The 23,448-nt window shown below is 41.3% G+C and overlaps 1 protein-coding gene across 1 annotated transcript in view; it reads left to right on the top strand.

The window, feature by feature from the left end:
• The window catches only part of DGKI (diacylglycerol kinase iota), a 211,797-nt gene that overhangs the window by 155,994 nt on the left and 32,355 nt on the right, over positions 1–23,448 (top strand). The window contains exons 25-28 of the mRNA XM_069859033.1: positions 2,513–2,582; positions 4,089–4,129; positions 5,797–5,924; positions 6,508–6,633. Coding sequence (XP_069715134.1) covers positions 2,513–2,582; positions 4,089–4,129; positions 5,797–5,924; positions 6,508–6,633 — 365 coding nt within the window. The remainder of the gene's footprint in view (positions 1–2,512; positions 2,583–4,088; positions 4,130–5,796; positions 5,925–6,507; positions 6,634–23,448) is intronic.

Here is a 23,448-nt window from a genome sequence, read left to right as displayed (position 1 = left end):
CACAGACATTAGCAAGCTGTGTGGATTTCAGAAAACCCTTGACTTTCCCACATACACCTCAGTTGCAATACAAGCAAACTTTAAGTCCGTATTAGAGAATGACATAGATGTGTTTTAAATCTGATGCTTAAACCACTGAAATATGTCATTTGGTCCCCATGTGCAGAAATAGTTCACTTTATGGAAGTTATGCTGCCATTGTCTTCATGTCCCCTTTAATGCACAGAGGTTGGAGTCAAAAAACCTGTGCATTGAAAGCAAGATATATGGGATGAAGTAAAATCCCTGAATCAATATGGGGGAGAATTGAGGCTGATTTATTTCTGTTGGGGTGGCTATAGATGCAGGTATCATGCATTAGAATATAGACATGTATGTGTGTATATATATATATATGTGTTTATTTTTGTTTTAAGTGAAGTAAAGTCTGCAAGTTGCTATAGTGGCATTTCAGGCAAATCCTGTTGCCAAGACTGTAGCTAAACTCTAGGGCACTGAGAAGAAAACAGATTAGTTTTCTAGAGCCGTCTATCCCTTTATGTCCTGGATAACCAGAAAGGAAAGGCAATAATAGATGGTTCCAGTCAATCCTATAGGCAGAAACTAATAAGATGAATCTTACAGAAGCTGTCATTACACTAAATGAAATTAAAAACATTTTGTAGCAGCATCATGCCAGGTACTGAAACCCATTCACCTAGCTGAGAAATGACTGCCCATCAAAATGCAAAATTAAATCATCTTCACGGCTGCTTGAAAAAAACCACATAAGTGCATGCTGGCATCCTTCACGAATGCTTCTGACATGTTGGACATGTTTGATACATCGTAAACTTTCATTTTAATTCTTTGTTGGTGTATCCATACTTTCCCTCTTCTTACCTACAAATCCGCTTCACTTTCTGTCTTTCAAAACATGCACATTATGCCAGTTGCCTGAGGGAATGGTGGGGTTTGTGCCTTTCACTTTTAGAAAGCTGGGTGCCTTTCTAAAAGGTCTTTTGTAGCTCAGGCTGGAGAGGTGGATTTCTGTGTTATGCTAGGAGTTAAGCATTCATAGTCCTATTGTCCCTTCTATCTGAAAACCTATGATTATATGAAAACTCTTTTTGGAGCTTGCTGTTTCAGCCAGCCTTTACTTTCTGGTGTTTCAAACGACTACTCATCTGACATAGCTGTATAATCCCCGATATGAAAATTGTTTGTCCTGCATCCTACTGTCAGGAAAGATGCTGGGTATTCTGAGAAGTCCCTGTGAAATATTACTGTATCCTGGTCCATTTTCACCAATCCATGCCTGTGTTATGAATGCATGTACATATACATTATTCCATTCTGGGCTTTCTGTGCACAGTTATATTTTTCTCAAAGTTACCTTTCCTCCCCATTGCTTCTACTCTTTCTTTTCTTGCCGTATGATTTGGCATACCACTCTGTAGTCTGTTGTCTGAAGGAGGAGTAAAGTTTAGTCTTGAGCCAGTATGTCCCTGCATTTACATAATTTGCAGAATTGCTGATTTTACTCCTTAAGATGTAAATAAGTATAGATTCTGGTTCTATACAAATTTTAGTGTGTACCTGAGATCCATGCTGTTGTGTTTCAGCCCATGAAATCTGTTCGCGTTTAAATGTTATGTTCTAGTGGCTTTAGGAAGTTGGCTGGCCATCCACTGGCAGCACAGAGCAGAGCTAGGGCCACCCTTTGTGAGATTCGTTTTGCCTCTCCTGGTCAGTGAGAGCTGAAGAAGGTAAGGGCAGCCCCTCTGATTCCTTTGTGGGTACAGGTCAGGAAGGAGGCCTTCATTCCTCCCCAGTCATTTAATCTGATTTCTGGAATAGTGTCCCTAAGCTCACAAGGAGCCTGTCTTTTTAGCTAGGACAGGAAGATAGTGATGTAGGATGTCTGTTTTCTTGGCTGGCAGTGGTCCTCAGGTCTGTACTCTCTGTATTCTGGGTGTAGAAAATAACACTTTTTACCCTGGTGCATTTGGGACATGCCACAGACAGGCGAAGCGGACAATTGTTTTGAGTGGCAGATCAATACAGGTGGGCAAGTGTGTAAAAATAGTGAGCTAGGATAAAGGAAGGTGACAGGTACACAAGAAACAGACATAATAATTAGAGTTCACGGCTGTTGTTTGACACTAATGTGTATCTTTTTGATCTATTTCACCTCTCTTTGTTCCTATGTCTCTATAAATATGGGGGCCTATAGACAGCTGAGAAAGCTGTTTTTGATACAAAGCTTTTTGGTAATGCTGAGCTGAAGGGAAATGGACAGCTGAGGATGTGGCTGATGCTAACTGTGTCAGTTTACTCTTTTCTATATTACAGTCAAACCCTGAAGTCACTAAGGAGCAAACACAGTGGATTTGGGCTATGTAGGTTTTGTACATTGTGCAATGTCAGTAGAACAAAATGAAAAAAAAAAAAAAAAGCAGATTTCAGAAAATAGTCCTTCTAAGAGAAAATGTTTCGTTAATTTTTTATGTAATTTCTCTGTCCTATCCAGGACCAAGACAGCTCTTTTCCCAGAGTACTTTCTGTTCAAAGACTATCTCCTAGATGGTGCTTCCTAGATGGTAAGTGCATTTCCCTTCTCCTGTGCTTAGCATGCTGCTTGCTTCTGGTGTGCATATGGTTAGTACATCTGAGAGTATTACCGTGGAAGGGTAACTGTTCCTTCTTGTTACACATAGCAGGCAAAAAATGGAACTCAGTGCCCCCCTTTCTCCTTTGAAAAATGAAACAGACCCTTCATCTAGCAATCAAATTGTCTGCTGTGGCATAGTTACCCCAGGGAGGCATGTTCTTCTAAGGCTAGTTAGAGGTTTGGTTTATTAGTGTCCCTCTCTGCTGTGACGAGCAGCACTTACTGCATAGTGGTTCCTGGGCTCAGAGTGCAGCTTGTTGTGGCAACACACAGCTGCTGGTAAGGCTGTGTTCTTCGTTCTGGTTTCTCTTTAAATGCCGCAGTGTTTAGGTACTGTAGTCTTTAGGTAATGGAAGCATATCTCCCTTTCCCTCAAAGAGTGCACTTCCTGTAGACCCTGGAGAGTTGCACTTGTATTTGACCAAGACTTCATCAAAGCAGCCTGCTTATCTGAGCTTTACATCAGGCTCCAGAGCATTGGAATTAGCAGCTAAAATGGTTGGCATCTGCTTTAGCAAAAACTTCAGCACGTGGGGACTGAAATTTTTCTTGTTCTAGACAAAAATTATCCTTGGCAATTTCTAATCATTCTTCCTCATCTCTCATGAGGGAAATTGATAAAAAAATGTATTGAGAATCTGTTTAAGTTTTGGAGAAAGCTGAGTGGGTGGATGCATTCAGTTTCTCTCTTTAGGGATTTAATATTCCCTTGCAGTGCCAAGACCTACAGTGCTACATCACTGTGCTCATGTGTCAAAACCTCAGAATGAACGGACCTGATTTCTGCAAAGCAGGAACAAAAAAATGTATTTGATGAAGCACATCGTAGGTGGTAAAATACTTCTGGGCTTAGTAATATAAATTATTTGGCAGCAACAAATTTATATTAGGTGCTTTATTTAGTCAATCTTCCCTGTTTTCATATGTTTTACATGAGTAGCATAAATTTTCCTTGAGCATATTGGTAATTCAGAGTGAATATCTGTAGTCATGCATTTGATTTACAAAGACCTCCTAAGCATGTTATTGTTCTTTGTGTTAAAAATTTGAATTAATTCTATTAGACCCATCAATTTCATGATACGCTTGCTATACTGTCATCAGAACAATGGAGCGTTTTCTGTCACATATTTTAATGTAATCAATTCTTCGTATAAGCCTGAAATCCATTTTATATGGGTTTTTTAATTTTTATTTCACATTAATAATTTCAGTGAATATTCTTTTGTTAAGCCTCACCTTTAAAATTCACCATTTAATGAGATAGGAATATGGACATAACGAATGAATCAGATTATGTTCATGTGAAACCACTGTGACTTCAGTGACACAGCTTTTCTTACATGGTAGTGACGTTAACTCAGCCCATCTTATCCATGAAGTTTTGCTCAGACCATTTTCTTCACTGCGGCTCTGTTGTTTCTCTGTCTTACAGCAACTTCTGCTGATCGTTTTTACCGCATTGACAGATCTCAGGTAAATCTTTATTCAGTTACCTTTTCTATAGAGTTTTTTAAAGCTATGTCAAATGCAGCTTACAATGAATTATCTGCCACTCCTTTTGTGTGTTCTAAAATGCTACTGATGTCTCATAAAAAGTAGAGAAAAAATTATGGCCCACTTTTCATTTGATGTAATTCACATTGTTTCACTCAAGTTTTTCTACTGGCTGGCCATCTGTCTGTCTGTTTACTACAGATTTGATGTACAGATCAGAGTTTTCTATGTCTGTCATCCTCATCAAGTCTTACTGAAGGCATCTGTCTGGCATCAGTGTCTTTGAGTTTACGTTTTTACTGATGCTTTTAGTTACCAGAAGTCTTGATCGTGTATGTGTGACATGGAATAAACTATGTAAATTAAGGTGATGTTACAATTTGAGAATTATACACAGAGCTGTACCAAAATATTTCCAAGGAACCCCTGAACAGCATGTTGGATTTAAATCTGTGGTATAATAATATATAATATATTATTATATAATATATAATCAATATACTTTCTATATATTTCTATATAATTTCTATATATTTCTATATATATAATATATAATCAATATACTTTCTAAAAGACACTTAGAAACTTCTGCAGTACTTTTGGTGCTTCTGAATTGTAGCCAGAACAGGCCATTTAGTGGCTCAGCATTAAGTGGAAACTGCTGATTTCATACAGTGGTCATTGTATCTGTTCCCTTTGAGAACTGTGTAAGCTATTTCTGAATCACAGGAACATACGATACTTTCCTAACAAAAGCCTGGTGGCTCAGTTCAAGCAGAAGGAGCTGTGGCTTTAGTTCAGAAGTCCCAGGTTCAGTTTCTGCATGTAGCTGCCATGGGGTAGCATGCTTTGCTTACAGTCATATAAATGTTTTGATGAAGTACTTGTAACATTTGGAAAGCAAGCGTAAAGAAGATGTTTCGACAGGTTAAACTGGGCAATGTGATTTTGTTTGGCTTATTTTGAATTTCTTTAATACTTGAGTCTGTACAAATAGCCATCTTTCCCTCCTTCACCCTGTGTTTCTGTGGGGAAAAGATCTATACTACATGGTGGTCCCAGCCCACAGACAGTGGGTATTTTACTGCTCCTTTGGCTACATAGATAGGCTTGCTCACACTTGGTGTTTTTTTGAAGGATAGTGAGCCTTCTGTATCAATAACAAAAAAGAGGGACTGAGAGAGAGAGCTTTGGTAGTGGAAACACAAAACCAGGATGTATAAGCACTGGAGATCTGGGAGAGTACCCTCAAGTAATGGAAATTCTGCTAGCCATCAGCAGAGGGTGGATCTTGGGTTTTGGTTCTCAATTTGGAAGGCAAACTTATGCTTTTTTGGGTAGACCTTCAGTTTTAAGCTGGGTGATGTAGAGTCACTGAATACCAACCTTTTAAATATTGCTGTGAATGTGAAGCTTGCTGGTTGGAAATTGTGGTTAGCTTGAAATTGATGAAGTAATTATTGGTGACTACAGTGACATTGATTTTAATGTGTGTGTATGTGTGTGAACTTAAATAAATACACAGTGTCCCATGAATACACTTCAGAGACCTTTATGGGCATGCAGCTTTCCTATAGCCATCTGGGTGCTCTGAGAGACCAGTGATGCTGCAGGTTCATTATTTATTCCTTGTATCACTCCAACAGGAACATTTGCACTTTGTGACAGAAATTTCGCAGGACGAGATTTTTATTCTGGACCCAGAGCTGGTAATGTCACAGCAGGTGGGGACGCCACCAGGAATGCCTGATCTGGTTGTGGAGCAGGCCTCTGGGTAAGTGGTTTTGAGATCTGGCCTTCAGTGACCATGTTAGAGCTGGGCATGTCTTTTCTGGTCCTCTTTTCTGAAGGGCTGAGAGCTGTGGGAGGGCAAATTTTAGGTGGGAAGCTGGGGACAGGATCAGATGCAGCTGTGGTAGTGACAGAAGGACAGTGGAATAATGTCTGCTCCACTACATGTCCTGGAGCACACAGCAGGACTAATGGACTTCAGCACCTTTCAACTTCCTCATACCCCCGACTGCGCCTGCCCCACCATAAATTTGTATGGATCAAGTTAAAAATCCCTTCTCTGCATCATTAGGGCTCTGTTACCATTGTCTAAGCCCCTGAAAGCCCTTTGTGCCCAAGAATGGTGGTAAAGTGTCTCTATTTCTTCTCATCCTCTGGAGAGACTAGAAATGCTCCTATTCATCTTTAGGAATGCTCTTGTACTCACAGCAACTTAAACTAGTTAAACTAGTTTAAGTTGCTATGGGCTGAAAAATGCTGGGAACCGGTAAGCATAAGACAGTCTCAAAGGGGAGCACGGGAGTTAACATCTGAGGGGTAAATGCCTTTTCCTTCTTCCCTCCTAGAATATCAGATCGGTGGAACCCTGCAGCTCGAAAGAGGATGCTGAGTGACAGTGGCCTTGGCAAGATTTCCCCACACTACGAGGTACCTGACAAACAAAAGGACGCCAGCCAGACGCATATGCTGCAGTAAGAGCCCTCTGCATTTCTCTGCTCAATAACGCACTGTCACCATCACCACAGACAACTCCTAGTCGCTTCTTTAAGCTTAATGAATTGTGCTTACATGCTGAAATTACACAAGTCTCTTTGCTTCTTCTCCTTTGCTCCTTACTTCTGTTTCTTCTCTTTCTCCATTATTATGTGGTTTTGCCTTTGTTTTTTTCCTTTGTGTCACCGTGCACCCTTAATAAACCTAGATCCACGTTTCCAAAAGTAAATACATTATTTTGGATGCTCGAAGTTCCAGCTAAGGAAATCTTCATGGCAACTAGTTATGAGAAAGATGGAAGAACTCACCCCTAAGGTGGCTCTGATGCAATGTTACTAACCAGAAACTTCTACAATTGCTACTTACTGTCAAATATTTAGACAATAATTTTCATATAGCCTTGAACCAGGGATGCCCTTGTTGGTATAGGATGACTAAACAGTGGGTTTGCTGCTGATAATTCCCTGACGTAAGACATTTCTGCCAACACGATCTTGTTTACCATGTTCATATTTGTGTAAGAGCATCTCTTCTCCTTCTTGCCTATTTTAGAAGTGGTTCTCAGCATTTTAGTCCTTTTGCTTTAGATTTTCAAAATCAGCAGTAGAACCCTAATCACTACCAAAGTTTAGATGGGAAGCAACTATCTGAACTCTGTTGCTGGCTTTGAAAAATTCTAGTGTTTTGAGGTTGTTCTTTCCCTCAAGTATGGTGTACGTACCTTCTGCTTTATGTTTCTGTTTCTACTGTATCTGGATCCCTATGGATGGGTTTTAAAATTTAGTATAGAAAAATTAGAAACAGTGACCATATAGTCCTTATTTCACTTTGTCTTTCTGCTTGGATGTGTGTGGAATGGGGGCTGCAAGGTGCCTGCCAAATACAACCCCAGGGCAGATGCAACATGGACAGGAGGCTGTGTAGCTGTGTGGCTACAAACTGGAAACTTTCCAGCAAACTGGAAAAAAATGGCAGGAGAAAAAGATGATGTCATTGTAAGAAAGGGTGATCTGTGTAGCACTGCCAGGAGACACCTGGTTTTCACCCATTACTCTGACGGATTCTGTATCAGTTCTTGTTTTCTTTATAGGTTCTCTAAATTTTAATTGCTTTGGCTGAAATTTTCATGGTAAATTCAGTCAGGAGTAAAAGCAAAAAGGGAGTGTGTGTAGGAACTTGAGGAGGAGCAGTGTTAGGGAATGGGAGCTTGAAATGAGGAACATGTCTGGGAAATCACAATGGGAATAACGAACAGGAGGAAGATATGGGATACAGGTAGGTAAGAGGTGAGTGGGATAGTTTAGGGACATGGGAGGAAGTGTCTGTGGCTGTTTCTCCCAGAATCTGTAGTTCTGGGCTGATGCAGATTACTCATTATACTGATGAGCAAACTCTGAAGTGTGTTTAGACACTGCCTCATTTGCTGCCAAGCTGGAAGGTGTATAGTAAATGACGCGAAGAATTGCAGTGAAGAAAGCAAGGTACTGTTACAGTTAAGGCAGCAGAATGATGCTCTGGAGGACTGGCTTCTTCCCTCAATTTCCCTTATAGAATTTCTGAATTATGCAGATTTACAACAATCTCTTCACAAATGGCCAGTTACAACGGGCTTCTCATTCTGTGCATGTCCACTGTGCAGTAGGATGTATTCCTGGGAGGCTATTACAAGGAGACTTTGAAAGAGGGTAAAGAGCTGGAAACTGACAGATAGGCTTTCTGTGTGCCTCAGGTTGTGTTACTAAAATTAATGGAAAGTTTGTGCCTTTTTTCCTTACAACTGTCATTTGCCTAGCTGCAGAATACAGATAATATTGCAACCTGCCCTTAGAGAAGCACAGTGAGGGTAAATTTCATGGTGTCAGGAAACTTGGATACTGTGAGGACACTCTGTCAGAGATGCATTGTGTGCACGCTATTGGTAGTGTGGAACAACATAACACATGCTGTGCACTGCAGGTACCAAATACAAAAAGATATCAAGCAAATCTCTACAAACACTGAGGCAGGAGTCCAGTAGAAGGAAGTAGCAGGCAATGTGATTAAAAGTTGTCAAAATGCTTGAGTACAACAGGGCTGGAGTATGATGCTCAGATGACATGAGCTCTGGCATTTTTAAGCTTCTGGGTGCTTGACTTTGTATCCTGAAAATCTAATCTGGGACTTTAAAGAAAGGCTTCAAAAGCACTGTTATATTTTGGCACCTGATGGAGCTCACAGGTTCTTTACAGAAGTTTGTCCCTTCAGAAATTATTTTTCAAATAAAACCTGGGGAAGGAATTTTAGCAAATTTCTGAAAATGAATATGGCTTGTGGATCTTTTAAGTGTCATCAGTGTTCGGTGTTTTACATCTAGTCTAAAATACTGTACAGCACTTCCAGCTCAAAGTGCAATATCCTGATTTATCTTATGATCAAATGTTGTAGTGAGATAGGCACGACCATTCCTTCATATCCTGCTGTAAACATTTGGTTTTGGCCATGTGTTTCTCTTCCTAGTTACATGTTTGTCACCTTTTATGTGATGAAAGCTGGAAAATTGAATAAAATAAAACCCACAGCAACATACAAAAAAAGAAAAGGTGACTATTCTTTGGTAGAGGTTTAATATGCATCTTTTAATTGAAGTCATTAATTTTCCCGTTATTTGGGGCAGTAACAACCACTCTTCTAGCATCTGACCAGCTGTGATGGTAATGTATTTCCAAAGCTGCTCGCTGCAGCGTCTGAATTAAGTGCATGGCTTGTGAAGGGTGAGCGAAGGTTGGCCAGAATGCCATCTGGTCCTGTCAGGGAAAGGAAGAAAAAAATGCCTGTAGGGGCTGGAAGGTGGCTGCAGCTCTTTACACTAAATAGACATTAATTAGCTAGTAATACTGCCCAGGCGCTGCTTTATGAGGCAATAATAGCCTAGTTCCTGAGACAGAGGAAGAAAAAAAGGCTAAATGCCAAGTGTGCCAATTCAGCCACAAAAATCAGATAATTGCCCAAGAAATTGCTATGACAGTACAGATGTTACAAGGTGGTGTAGAGGTTTTTTTAAGTGAAATTTTTGTGTTGTACAAGGTGAGGAGAGCATCAGGTATGCAGGTTTGCATGTAGAAAGAAGAAGGAATCCTCATCTAGTGAAAATCAAAAAAATATAGAGAGGTCGCTCTTAGCATTTGAATGTGCTAGGCAGGAGCTGCTTAGTAATATTGAACCTTTAAAATTTTGAAAGTCGGTGAAGAATGTGAGGAAACACATTCAAGTGTTTCCTCAATACTCGTGCATTGGAAAACCCAATATTAGCCTTTAAATAAGCAGAATAGCCTGCATTGGTGTGTTTTGATAGCAAAATCTGAATTACTTTTCTGGTTCAGAATAAGTTTGAGCTGCATTTATAAGATTAAGCCACAGAAGTGCATATATTTTAACTTGCTGTTTGTACACCTGTAAAAATTACTTTCCATTGTTTAGAATCCTAGATTCATGGCTCAATGAGTACTGATTGCTCTCAAACCTTATTTGAGTGAAGACAAATTACCATCTCACCTTCACTGAACACTCCTGTGTAGTCCTTACAACAGAATTAGAGCATAACCAAATGCAGCGTCTCTTTATGCTCAACTCTACCTTTTCTTTTTTTTCTGTTGTCTTAGATACTTTTACAAATAGCTTGCAAAGCACTACTCTCACTACCTTAAAGTGGAGCATGAGAAGGGGTTGCCCAAAGCAGTTCTGCACCTCTCACTAGGAAAGTAAAAAGTAGGAGGTGTTAGAGAAAGGAAAGATGTGATCACAAAGAAGAGGGAAAGTGATGTAAAGAGAACAGAGAATGACTCAGGGCAGTGTAAACATGGCTTGAATAGGGAAAGCACTTTGAAGACTTCAAAGAAAAACAATATTTAAGAACACCGCAAACAGATAAGATATTGTTTTGAAGAAAAACAAGTTCCCTGAGTGAGACTGAGTGAGTAGGAAAAAGTGATGCAACTCGGAGTGAGGTCTGGTCCTGTATTTTGAAAGCTCTCACTATTGTCAGCATGATGCAGTCACAATGCTTAAAATCTTGTGCACATTCTAGATAGAGACCACAATTTACCCACTATTAGGAAATCCTTTCTTCAGTTGCTACTGTAAATCTTCTCCTACCTCCGTTTCTGCAGACTTTCTTGACAAGGGCACCTGTTGATTTTTTTACACTCTAGTGCTCGGGTGTGCTAAATAATGAATTTCATGTGCTTTATGCTCCTGTTGTTGAATGTTAATTCTCTCCATATGCTTCAAGATTTTGGCTGCCTTCATTGTTTTTAGAGGCTTTTATAGGGATAAAAGCAATAATTATTGGTTTCCTTTGGAATTCTGCCTTGAAGATATGTGCCTGTGGTTCTTGAAAAGATATTTTCCTGCCCTTTCTTTTTCCCTTAAAAACTTACAATGTTACAATGAAAATCTTGCAGAATTTTGGCATTACCTGGATAATTGGTGTCGAAGATTCATTTCTCACCATCCAGAAAGAAAAAAAAGAATCAGCCTGACAAACGATAGGAAGACTCTTTAAAATGGTGCAATTTGGCTAACAAAAAAAAGAAGTGTGTTTTCTCTGTGACATCCTGTTGCTTTTAAAATCAAACCTTTTCAGAAAAAGAATCAGAATGTCCTGAGTTGGAAGGGACCCACAAGGATCATTGAGTCATTTCAGTATAGAGCTACTCAAAACAAGAAGAATCTGGAGTCTGTAGCACTGCAGACTGTAATATTTCCCAATGAAATTAATACTCTTTCCATATTGACAGTAAAGAAAAATCTTGCTTAGTGCCCTGTGCTGCTTTGCAACCTGTAGGATTTCAAAAGTTTAAGTGCAGCTACTGCTGCTGATATCTATTAGTATTTGGAAGCTAATTTGAGTGTCCAGCTTTTACAATTTTTCTAGAATTTTTATTTTTCCTTCTGGAGTTGCTTATACAGCTACCTCAAGTACAGCTGTAGGTACAGAATATAGACAAATTTGTCAAATGATTTATCATGAAACTGGAAACAAGACCCAGACAAGCATTAATTCACAAGTTAATTTTGAGCCTCTCCTATGTTGTCACTTCATCCATGACTGCTTTCCCCAAGCAATGCCTCTAGTTCTAGCGATGTACATCCCTGTCATAGCAAGGAGGAGGTACTCCTAAACATGTTTGATTAGTAGACATACCTTGATTCAGCCACAGAAAAAAGGAACACAGTTTAGAGAGGAAAACAGTGTTAAAATCATAGGGAAAGGACAGGAATGTTTGCGTAAAAATGTCTTCTCCAAGATGGGCCTGCATGAGATGTGTGTTTAATATATTCTTATTCTATGATGTATAGACTGTGAATGTCAGGTAAACATGAGAACAGCTGTTCTCAACTCAGGATTCAAGAGGCTTTGCATTACTTCAGCCATGTCGGTACCATCTCAGGGATGGTTCTGGGTGTGGGAAGATCCTAATATTTTGCTCTGATGTCTGAAGATACAGAAACAGAACTGGGGAAGTTGTTATTCCATACAGTCCCTGCTATGTCAAGGAATGAGCCAAGACTTTCTGGTGATTGCACCCGCCAGACCTGAGGGACCTTTACAAACAGTGGGAATTGAATGGTTCTGGAAACTGTTTACCATGAACTTTTAGCAACTTACGGTGGGTGTTGCCTTTAAGTGATTGAATGTATGGAAAATCTTATTTAATTGCCTCTCCACCTATTAATTAGCAGAATTTTTATGTCACTAATGCCAAAGACTGTCCTTACCTACAGAGAGGTGGGGTGTAGAAAAATAATGACTTTTACTTCATAAAATTTCTGCAACAACCATTAAGATCATCCTAGCAATCCCTTTCCCAATAACACTGAGCTTTAAGAAATCGTCTTTTGCTTCTGCTCTTGTTAACTGTAATTGGAAAAGGAAGAAATCAGAATTCGGTTCAGATGATTTGTATGCGTATGGCCTTATTTGTTTGTGTGATTGCAATGCAAACAGTGTTTGTTTTCTTCCAGAAATAAGTCTCCAGTCTTTACTGTTGAGGTGCTGAGTTGCTAAGTGGTTTTAACAAGAGTAGGCACATCTGATTAGGTGGGTTGTATTTCTGCCCCTTCAATATGTAGCGGAAATAGAGTACATCCTGCAGAATTATCTTTTTTTCTCATCAGTACTTATTATCAAATAATTCTGTTATTCAGAATGTAGTCTGGAGTGGATCAGGTGGGATTTTAGCTTCATCTTTTCCCACCTACCTGCCCCCAAGCCCTCAGAATGAAAGCTCTTAATGATTTTTGTGGCATCTCAACACCTGATGCACAGCTGTGGAAATTCATTCTGCTGACAAATTACATTGGCGGACAGTGACATGCAAAACATTCTTACACACCATGAGACTACAAATTGGCTTCTTTGAGACATCTTGCTTCTTTAGTGGCATTCCACTTTCCAAAAGGGAAATACAAGGAGTCCAGCTCTCCTTTTCTCATTGGGGTGATTTTAAGCAACAGAATACGCGTGCACTTGACAGAGGGACCTGACTACCCCCTAGCATGAAAATGCTTTCTAAACAATTCCAGTAGATAAGGGGATGAGAAAGTGTTTCCCAAGTGAAATATAAGTTTTTTGTTGGAGCATGCTTTAAGAATGAAATTGATTTTGACAGAGTACAGAGAGCTGAGTGCCTTGTTTTTGTTTTTGTTTTTTTATATTGTTTGCCGTAACAGCTATAAATCTTCCTTTCACTCTCTGGCTGGTAGCCAAGGCAGAAATAATGAAGTTCTTTCTTTTTTCTGTTTTCTTGTTACAACTCTTTCTTTTTCCTTTTTTGCTCTTTGCTTTCATCCTGCATGCTTACTTTAGCCTCTGGATTGAGAAGCAGAATCTGTGCCGAATAGCAAAGCAGATCTACAGCAAAGAGGGCAGAAGAGCATATCAGTACAGTCGCTTCTTGTGCCCTTGTTTTCCATTTGACTGGATAAAAGAAAATGACATTTGATAATTTAATCTTTAGGGCCAACTGCTTTCCTGCAAGCGACAGGCATGTGATAACTGCACCTGGCAAGAGAAGAGCAGAGGAAAGAGTGGAGCTGATGATAGCCATGGTAGAATGTGAATATTCCTCTCTTAGTCTTTATGGAGTGGAAATAGCAGACTCATGGCCGCCAGTGATGTTAAAGGCACTGGAAGAGGAGCTAGCTGGGTTTATCAGTGTGAAACAGCATGATTGGTAGCTTTTACTCTTCCGGGCTTGCCTTAAGCACAGTTATAAATATAGAGTGAATATTCTGTAGGATGGCAGGTTTCCAGTCCAATAAAAAATGGAAAAAAAATGAAGCTTGTAGTTTTAGGTAATATGTATATCTGTATTTATATGTACTTGTTACTTATTTGTAAGAGTTGAAATAAGACCAAAACCCCACCCATCCTGGACCTAGTTTTCTGAGCATTGCACAGGAATAGGAAACCTGTATCCATGTGCTCTGTCCCTGCCATAAGGAGCTGCCATCTGCTCAGAGAGGAGACTGGTTCTTAGTGTGCTCTCACTTAGTATCAAGCTGTCATATTAAAGCCAAAACTAATAAGCTTCAGGACATGGATAGGAAACATGGTCCTGCATATATGTAATAGACATTGGAGTACATAGTGTGTCCAGGCCTTCACACTAGGACATCTCATAATACACATTCAGACAGCATTTTTTCATATCCCTAAATTCTGGTTTAACAGGCTTGCAGACAGAATAAAATCATAGAATCATAGATTAGTTTGGGTTGGAAGGAACCTTAAAGATCATCTAGTTCTATCACCCCTGCCATGGACAGGGAAACGTCCCACCAGACCAGGCTGCCCAAGGCCCCATCCAACCCGGCCTTGAACACCTCCAGGGATGGGGCAGCTACAGCTTCCCTGGGCAACCTGTGCCAGTGCCTCACTCCTCTCATGGTGAAGAAATTCTTCCTTATGTCTAGTCTAAATCTGCCCCTCTCCAATTTATACACATTGCCCCTAGTCCTATCAGTACAAGCTTTTGTAAACAGTCCCTCCCCAGCTTTCTTGTAGGCCCTTTTCAGGTACTGGAAGGTTGCTATAAGATCTCGGAGCCTTCTCTTCTCCAGGCTGAATAACTCCAACTCTCTCAGCCTGTCCTCATATGAGAGGTGCTCCATCACTCTGGTCATCTCTGTAGCCCTCCTCTGGACCTGTTCCAACAGTTCTATATCTTTCTAATGTTGAGGATTTCAGAACTGGACACAATACTCCAGATGAGGTCTCACAAGAGCGGAGTAGATGGGCAGAATAATTTCCCTTGACTTGCTGGCCATGCTTCTTTTGATGCAGCCCAGGACGCGGCTGGCCTTCTGGGCTGTAAGCGTGCATTGCCGGCTCATGTTGAGCTTCTCATTGACCAGCACCCCCAAGTCCTTCTCCACAGGGCTGCTCTCAATCACATCATCCCCCATCCTGTATTGAAATCGGGAATTGCCCCGACCCAGGTGTAGGACCTTGCACTTGGCCTTGTTGAACCTCATGAGGTTCTCACAGGCCCACTTCACCAGCCTGTCCAGATCCCTCTGGGTGACATCCTGTCCTTCTGGTGTGGCAACTGCACCACTTGGCTTGGTGTCATCTGCAAACTTACTGAGGGTGCACTCAGTCTTGCTGTCTATATCGTTGATGAAGATATTAAACATCACACATCTCTGTGCCAGCACGGAGCCCTGGCTTTCGTGCCGTTGACCACTTCTTTCTGAATACAACAATCCAACCTGTTTCTTATCCACTGAACAGTCCACCCATCAAATCCGTATCTCTCAAATTTAGAGAGAGGGATGTTGTAGGGGGACCATATCAAAGGCTTTACAGAAGTCCAGATAGATCACATTCTTTGGTTGTCCAGTGTCCACTGCTGTGGTTACCCCATCATAGAAAGCCACTAAGTTGGTCATACAGGATTTGCCCACGGTGAAGCCATGCTGGCTGCCGTTAATCACCTCCATGTCCTCCGTGTGCTTTAGCATAGCTTCTAGGAGGATGTGTTCCATGATCTTCCCAGGCACAGAGGTGAGGCTGACAGGTCGGTAGTTCCCAGAGTCATCTTTTCTGCCTTTTTAAAAACTGGGCACAATGTTACCCTTCTTCCGTTTACCAGGGACTTCTCCTGAGTGCCATGACTTTTCATATATCATGGAGAGGGGCGTGGCAACCACATCGGCCAATTCCCTTAGGACTCTGGGATGTATCTCATCAGGTCCCATAGATTTATATGTTCAGTTTCCTCTGGTGGTCACAAACTTGATCCTCCTCTACAGTGGGAGGTGGTTTACCCCCCTGGTCACCACCTTGTTGTCCCATGATGCAGAAGGGGTGAGGAGAGCAGTTGTCAGTGAAGACTGAGGCAAAAAAATTGTTAAGTACCTCAGCCTTCTCCTTGTCTGCTGATACGAGGTCACCGTTTTTAGCCATTAGTGAGGGTACATTCTCTTTAACCTTCCTCTTATGAACGGCATACCTGTAGAAACCCTTCTTGTTAGTCTTCACTTCCCTTGCCAGCTTCAGCTCCATCTGTGCCTTGGCCTTCCTGATCTCATCCCTGCACACAGACATATCGTTCAGTAAAATAACTGCTCTAGACTTATCAGATGGAAGTACTACTTTGACTGAGTTGACAGTGGTAAATTCCAAAACATTGAAACTTTTCTCTAGTTCTACAGATATCTGCATGTTTGTATTTCATGTGTGGCTGGAAACTGGGAAGTGTCAAAATACCATGCAACAAAAAGCTAGAGACAAAGCATAGTCATGTGAAAACAGATCACCTTTTAATGTTTGCAGTTTAGCATTTTAGACCCACAAAGTTCAGAGTGAACTTAGATGAGGATGGAAGCAATATTCTGACATGAGCTTTCACTTGACTCCTTGACTGAAGAGTGAGTTTTTTCACTGGGACTGCTTGAAAAGTAAATTGGTGAACTGTTTTTTCTTGGTGCAGGTGCTTGAAAGAGGTTTATTTCTTCCAGAAAATGTTGTTTGAAAGAGAAGGTACCTGTGAACCTGAGCTGGTTTTAGCATGCTTGGCTAGGGGAGAGCTTCTCTGTTTTTTCTGGGAGCTGCTGAAGGACAGGGAACACATTCTCCAGGCTATGTGTCTTGGCATGGCTGCCTGCAGGGAGCTGCCCTTGCCCTTCCATATCTAGGGTGCCTGTCCTAGCAGCTGTGCACTTATATGTCTGGGTGTAGGAGGTGCTGGCTGTCCTCAAATGCCTACCAAAGGATTTCTCAGACAAGAGGAGCTTGAAAGCTTAAAAGCATTCAAATGTGGAGGGAGAAAAGTTGTACCTGGCTTGCCTGTTGCTAGTCTGCACGGGGAAAGGAGCACTAAACCCCACTGCTTTGTCTCAGTAGCTGAGATTGAGAGAGCGTTTAGTGGTTCTGGCACAGAGGTGTGTGCGTGGGAGGAAAATACATGTGGAGTAAGGCCCTAACACATAGCCTTGCTGAGGTTCCTGGCAGTCCTGAAGCCCATGGGCATGCAGGGACAGATGGACCTGGCTAAATTAGGCCAAGAGCTGAAATGAGAGAGCCAGAGGTGGCTTGGAGCCAATGTGACTCTGATCCTACGTTCTTGTTTCTCTGCCAGGCATCGAAAAGTACAGCACAAAGCCGTATCTGAAATTCCCATTACAAGTTTTATTCTCCATTAATTACTCTATAGCAGCAGTGTAAAGGACTCAGCAATTCTGCTCTGCCTAGTGCTTGTGTGTTATGCATGTTAACTGAGGTGATTTTTTTTTTTCATAAGGATGGCCAAGCAAGTGAGGGTTGCTTAGTGCTTAGCATTTGCGAAAATCTAGCCACACATATTTATGAACACAGTTGCAAGAATCTGTTTCTGAGGGATTCCTGTCTTTCTGTCTCTCTTTTCCCAAAATGACTAAAGGCTATTTATCAGGAGTCACTGTTTTGCTTCTTGATAACAAACATACCACTTAAGGTAGCTTCTAGATTGGTTAGAAACCCAAACTGGCCTAAAATGTTTTGAGCGGCATCTCAAGATACCAGGCAGCTGATGTGCTTCATCTCCATCTAGCCTGAGGGCCAAGTGGGCATGTGACTTTTGAATCAGAGTATACCTGATGTGCTTCCAGGGTGGCTATCATAGCTTCGTGTTTACCAAAATAATTCCTTTCTCTCAGTTACATAAGAAGTTAAAGTCATAGCAAAATTATCTCTAGGTTATTCTTTTCTGCAAAAAGTGAAAATACACAGATCTGTTGTGGAGGAAAGAGATCGGGTGATTTATTACCTGACTGTGCCTAACATCTATTTTTGCTCTTCATGTAGGATGTTAAGGCAGTGTGTACACCCAGCCCCCTTGGTGCCTGTCCCAGGCCTTTGTGATAAAGAGCTGTTTCAAACAGCATCCAGTCCTTTGACAAGCAGTCTGTTGTTTTGCCAAAGTACTACATGGTGTTGTTAGATCTCACTTTATTTCTTTTAGGGTTAGAGCCACATCAGCTGCTGTCTTTCCTTTGTCCTTTGCCCCCCCAAATTCATCAAACAATTGACAGATAGGTCAGTGAGGATTTTGAAGATTTATTTCAGATCTGGAAATAGAAGGACAGCATTTCAAAGAAGCTTGAATTAGGCCTCCTTCAAAATGAGATATTTTGATGTCATGCGGTGATAAAAGAAAGAGAGGCCAAGTATTAAGAAGTCGGTCAAACAATCCATGATTAACCCACAGTAATCCTGCTGGTCATTTGGAAATGCCTTCTTTTTTCAAGGAAATAACAAGACAGCTTTCTTAGGCCATGTTTTGACTTTGATTCCAAGGTAGAACTAACTTTTTTGTTGAAGATGAACATGTTAGAACATCTTTCGCTCTTCTTTTTGTTCTCCTTCTTCTCTTTTTAAATAAAGGTTCAGCTTGTTTGAGTTTACATTGGATTTTGCCATAAAATCCTTCGTTCCCTTGTTAAACAGCAATTCCCAGGCAGCTCCTCTGGGTGTCAGCACAACTTCAGGTATAACTGCATTATGGCGTTCCAAGTCTCCATTCAAACCATTCTACAATAGGCAGAAATGGTAAGAGAGAAAAAGTTAGATAATAATGCGAAAAGATATGGAATAACAGAATGGGCACCAACATGCCTGAAGGACAGCAGGGAAATGCATCTGAGCTGCCCTTGCTTTCCTAAAAAGCCCTAAGCTACATTCTGGTATGTTGGACTGCTTCTGAAAAGCCTGAGACAATGGTTTACATGCAGGTAGTGAACAGGGATGCAGAAGAAAGTTACAGAGGTGCTAGGAAAAGTACAGATTTTTGCCTTTAGCAGAATTAAAAGAAATTAGGCTCTCCAGATTGTTGTTACAGATTAACAGGACATGTCCAAATGGATTTCTGTAAAATAATAAATAACTTGAATGGAATTTTTTCGATTGAGGGAGCATTGCTGGTCAGCATTTTCCCACATGTGATATAGTATGGCCATTGTCCATGAGAAATGTTTGAGAGGAAAGAATGACAGGAAAGCTGGAATAGTAAAAGCAAAAAGCTTTGTAGAGAGACTCACAGAATGGCAGAAAAAAATCAGTTTGGTAATGACCCTGAAGCTCATCTAATCCAAACCTTGATTCCAAATAGGTCCAGTTGGATGAAGTTGTTCAGAGCCTTGTCCAGAGTTTTGAGTATCTGCAAAGCTGGAGATTCAATAACCTCTGTGTAGAATCTGTTCCCATGTTTGGTCATGACGTGATGAAAAAGTTTTTCCTAATATCCAGCTTGAATTTCTCACATTCCAACTTATTGTAGAATCATGGAATGTCCTGAGCTGGAAGGAATCCACAAGGATCATCAAGTCCAACTCCTGTCCCTGCGTAGAACAACACCAGCATTTACACCGTGTGTCTGAGGGCATTGTCCAAATGCTTCTTGAATATTGTCAGGCTTGTCATCATTACTGCCTTCTTCGGGAGCCTGTTCCAGTGCTCCATCACCTTCTGGGGGAGGAACCTTTTCCTATTATCCAACCTAAACCTCCCCTGGCACATGTTCCTGCTGTTCCCTCAGATCCTGTCATTGGTTGCCAGAGAGATGAGCTCAGTGCCTGTTCCACCTCCTTGTGATTGTTGCTTCTCCTCCTTTTCATTCTTCAAGCAGACTTTGCTTCTGTCTTATTTGTACCTTCCCATTAGGTAGCTGAATATAGCAATAAGATTTTCCCTGACCCAAGTATGCCATTGGCCTTTGCTGTTGCATGGAACTCTGCCAATGATCACCTTGTACTCCACTAGCACACTGCATCCATTTCTGTAAAGCTGTTTTCCAGCTGTTAGGTCCCCAGCCTTTCTTGTTGCATGGGTTTATTCCTCCTGAGGTGCAGGACTTTTCATTTGGTTTTGTTGGACTTGCTGGGTTGCTGCTAGCCAACTTCTTCAGCCTATCAAGGTCACTATGAATTGGGCCTATATAAGGTCAAAGTGGAAGTGTGGGGAAGCTTTCAGTAATTCTTAGGATTTAATTTTTCATCAGGTGCCATGACAGAAAATGTTGATGCCTGTGATAAGCATTGTCTTGAAGTCATATTGGTTGCCTCCAAGTAGGAGATGCTGAGGGACCAGAAAAGTAAGCAGTTCTGCATTTCTACCAGTAAAGTATGAGACACTGTCTGTAACTGAGGCTTCGGGAGTTTCTGGACCTTTATTTTAAAAATACTTAATGTGCTAAAAGTTTTCTTCAATTATAATCAGGGAATATGTGAATAAATCCCAAAAGGAATGCCACTTCTGATTTTAAAGAGATGTACACACAAAATGAGAGGAATGGGTTTAATCTGAAAGCTCTTCCCCTCCCCTCATCACTGACAGCTATTGTCAGACTGAATTAGAAAGTCTGCAGAAATACACGGCTTAAGTGAGGAGGAAGGAGGATGGTCATAAAATCAAGCAGAATTGCTGTACCCAGATTGTTATTTGCCCTTTAAATAGTAAATGGCTCATTTTAAATAGGGCTGGTGCAGATTGTTTCTTCTACAGGTTTATTGATTAAAATAGCTGTTTTACATCAGCTCCAGGTTTGTTTCTCCAGAGGCTTTTATCTTCATGAATAATGTACACATTTGTGGAAATTTTGTTAGAATTCATCTGCTGGAGGCTGGTTGTATTTCTCTAGGTTCCTAAGCCTCAGCTGACTAAGCTTGAAATTGTGACAGTCTCTCCTTCCCTCCTTAGAAATGAATATTCCCTCTTCCACCCTTCCAGTGCTGAATAAATTTTGTGCTTGCACGTGGGAGACTGCACTTGGAAACAGCTGTGAATGACTGTTTGGGGAAGGCTTGTATGATGCTGAAGGCTGTCTTGGCTATACTGGGGATTAGATTTTTGCCAGCAGTTGATCCAAAGCCTGCAAGAGCGAGAGAGAGAGGGAGTGCAAGTGAGTGAGTGGAAAAATTCCAGTGAGCTTTGGATCAGACCATTAACTCTGAGGCACAGTGCTGTTTTAGGTGGGCTTGTCTCATGCCTCCAGTATCATAAATCTTCCAGTTTGCTGGAAGCATCTAGTAACTGTATGAGTAGGAGATTTTTACATTACCGTGCAGTTTTTTATGCATTTCTTCATATTTGTAACTCATTTTTTGAGAGGTCCTTCTGCATTTTGTGTTAAACACAAAAGGTACTTCTTTGCTTGCATAGGGTGTGGTGAAATAGGCAATGTGCAGCTTTCCCTTGCAGTCTGGGGCTTGCAAGTGCTGTTATTTCTTCTGAGTAGAGCTTACCATTCTGCAACAGGAGGAGAATGCTACTATACGACCTGTAGTGAAAGGATGAGTGTGAACAGCATGGAAAGAAAATGGACATGATAACACACTTCCTCTCCTCCTCCCTTCTGATCTCTTTTCCTCTCATCATAGTAATATTTGTCTCCCCCTTACCTAGTCACTACAGCAATAGCTCTTCATAAGGGATCTGCCAAACCAGGGCAGGAGAAAAGTCAGATTAATGCCTTTGGTGAAAATATTTGAAATTGGGCTTCCTTTTCACACTTATGCATGGGAAAAGAGTTCATGGAAGAGCTAATTTAACCTCATGATTCTGGAAATGTAGCTAGTCATAGACCTTTCTTTATGGTCTTGGGGAGGTGAGAGGGTGATGAGCCTTTCTTTTTGCAAGTTAATTTTACACCAAGATAATAACACCAAATAAAGTAACAGTTGATTTAAAAAAAAATAGGAATTCCATTCTGAAATGGCCAAGGACAGGATATTGCAGTTTCTGAGGCTTTTCCTGAAGGTTTTGGAGGTTTGATTTATTTTGCTTTGTTTAACTGAATTAAAATCTCTTCATGATTGCATTTGGCAGAGTTTTTTGACCCAGGTGGGATCACAGATCTTGACAGCCCATTAGTTCTTCTGAAGTATCTGTGCCTCGTCTTGACTTTTTTTAAGGCATGGAGGCTGCGAGAATGATAACTTCCTTCTTTATGACAGTCAAACACACAGCTAGACTCACACTTGGAGGGTAGCTGGCAGGTGCTAGATAAATGGTTACTGTGTGGATGTTAGCGGCTGAGAATCCTCCCTTCTCAGGACAGCCGTCTGGTGACTGGTGCTGTCATAGTGTATCTTTCACACTTCTCACAGACCCGAAAGAAAGATGTGTGACCGGAAATATGAGCATCCACTGCATTTTTTTTTCTGTCAGGAAAGCCCCCTGTGGGTGTGGAGTGAGTGTATGTGGTTTAGAGCAGGTCATTAGACTGCCTTTCTTTCCTCCCTTAAAGCTTGTCATAAGAATGGGGTAGATCAGACAATGCATATAATGCCCAACATGCTAATAGTGTGGACTTTTCAGCAGCCTCACCTCTTACAATCACAGAATGGCTTGGGTTGGAAGGGACCTTAAAGATCATCCAGTTCCAACCCCCCTTGCCATAGGCAGGAATGTGTGCGACTGGTTGCTCGAAGTCCCATCCAACCTAGCCTTGAACGCCACTAGGGTTGGGGTATCCATGACTTCTCTGGGCAAGCCATTCTAGTGCCTCACCACCCTCACAGTAAAAAATTTCTTCCTAATATCTGATCGGAATCTACCCTCTTTCAACATAAAACCATTACCCCTTGTCCTATCACCACACTCCCTGAAAAAGAGCCTTTTGCCAGCTTTCCTGTAGGCCCCCTGTAAGTATTGGAAGGCTGCTCTAAGGTCTTCCTGGAGCCTTCTCTTCTCTAGGCTAAACAAGACCAACTCTCTCAGCCTGTCCTTGTATGGGAGATGTTCCAGCCCTCTGATCATCTGGACTCCTCTGGACTCACTTGAACAGATCCGTGTCCTTCCTGTGCTGAGGATTCCAGAACTGAATGCAGTACTCCAGGTGAAGTTTCACAAGAGCACAGTAAAGAGGCAGAATCACTTCCCTCAGCTTGCTAGTCACACTTCTTTTAATGTAGCCCTGGGCTGCTGAGCGCACGTTGCCTGCTCATGTTGAGCTTCTTGTCCACCAACACCCCCAAGTCCTTTTCTTCAGGGCTACTCTCAATCCATTCTCTGCCCAGCCTGTAACTGTGCTTGGGATTGCCCCAACCTAGTTGCAGGACCTTGCACTTGGCCTTGTTGAATTTCATAAGGTAAGCACAGCTAAGTCAGAAAGTTTGAACTTATGTTACAACATTTCCATGTCAAAGCAGGAATTGGCTGTCCAGCCCCTCTGTTAATGATGGATGAAATAAGGAAACAGGCTCAAACTTTATTAGGGTGAGGCAGAGAGGTGAATACATGCGCATCAAGACGCTGTGATTATATAAACCTT

This window comes from Phaenicophaeus curvirostris, chromosome 1 (genome assembly GCF_032191515.1).
Source record: "Phaenicophaeus curvirostris isolate KB17595 chromosome 1, BPBGC_Pcur_1.0, whole genome shotgun sequence".
Taxonomy (NCBI): domain Eukaryota; kingdom Metazoa; phylum Chordata; class Aves; order Cuculiformes; family Cuculidae; genus Phaenicophaeus; species Phaenicophaeus curvirostris.
This window is presented reverse-complemented; position numbering and strand designations above follow the sequence as displayed.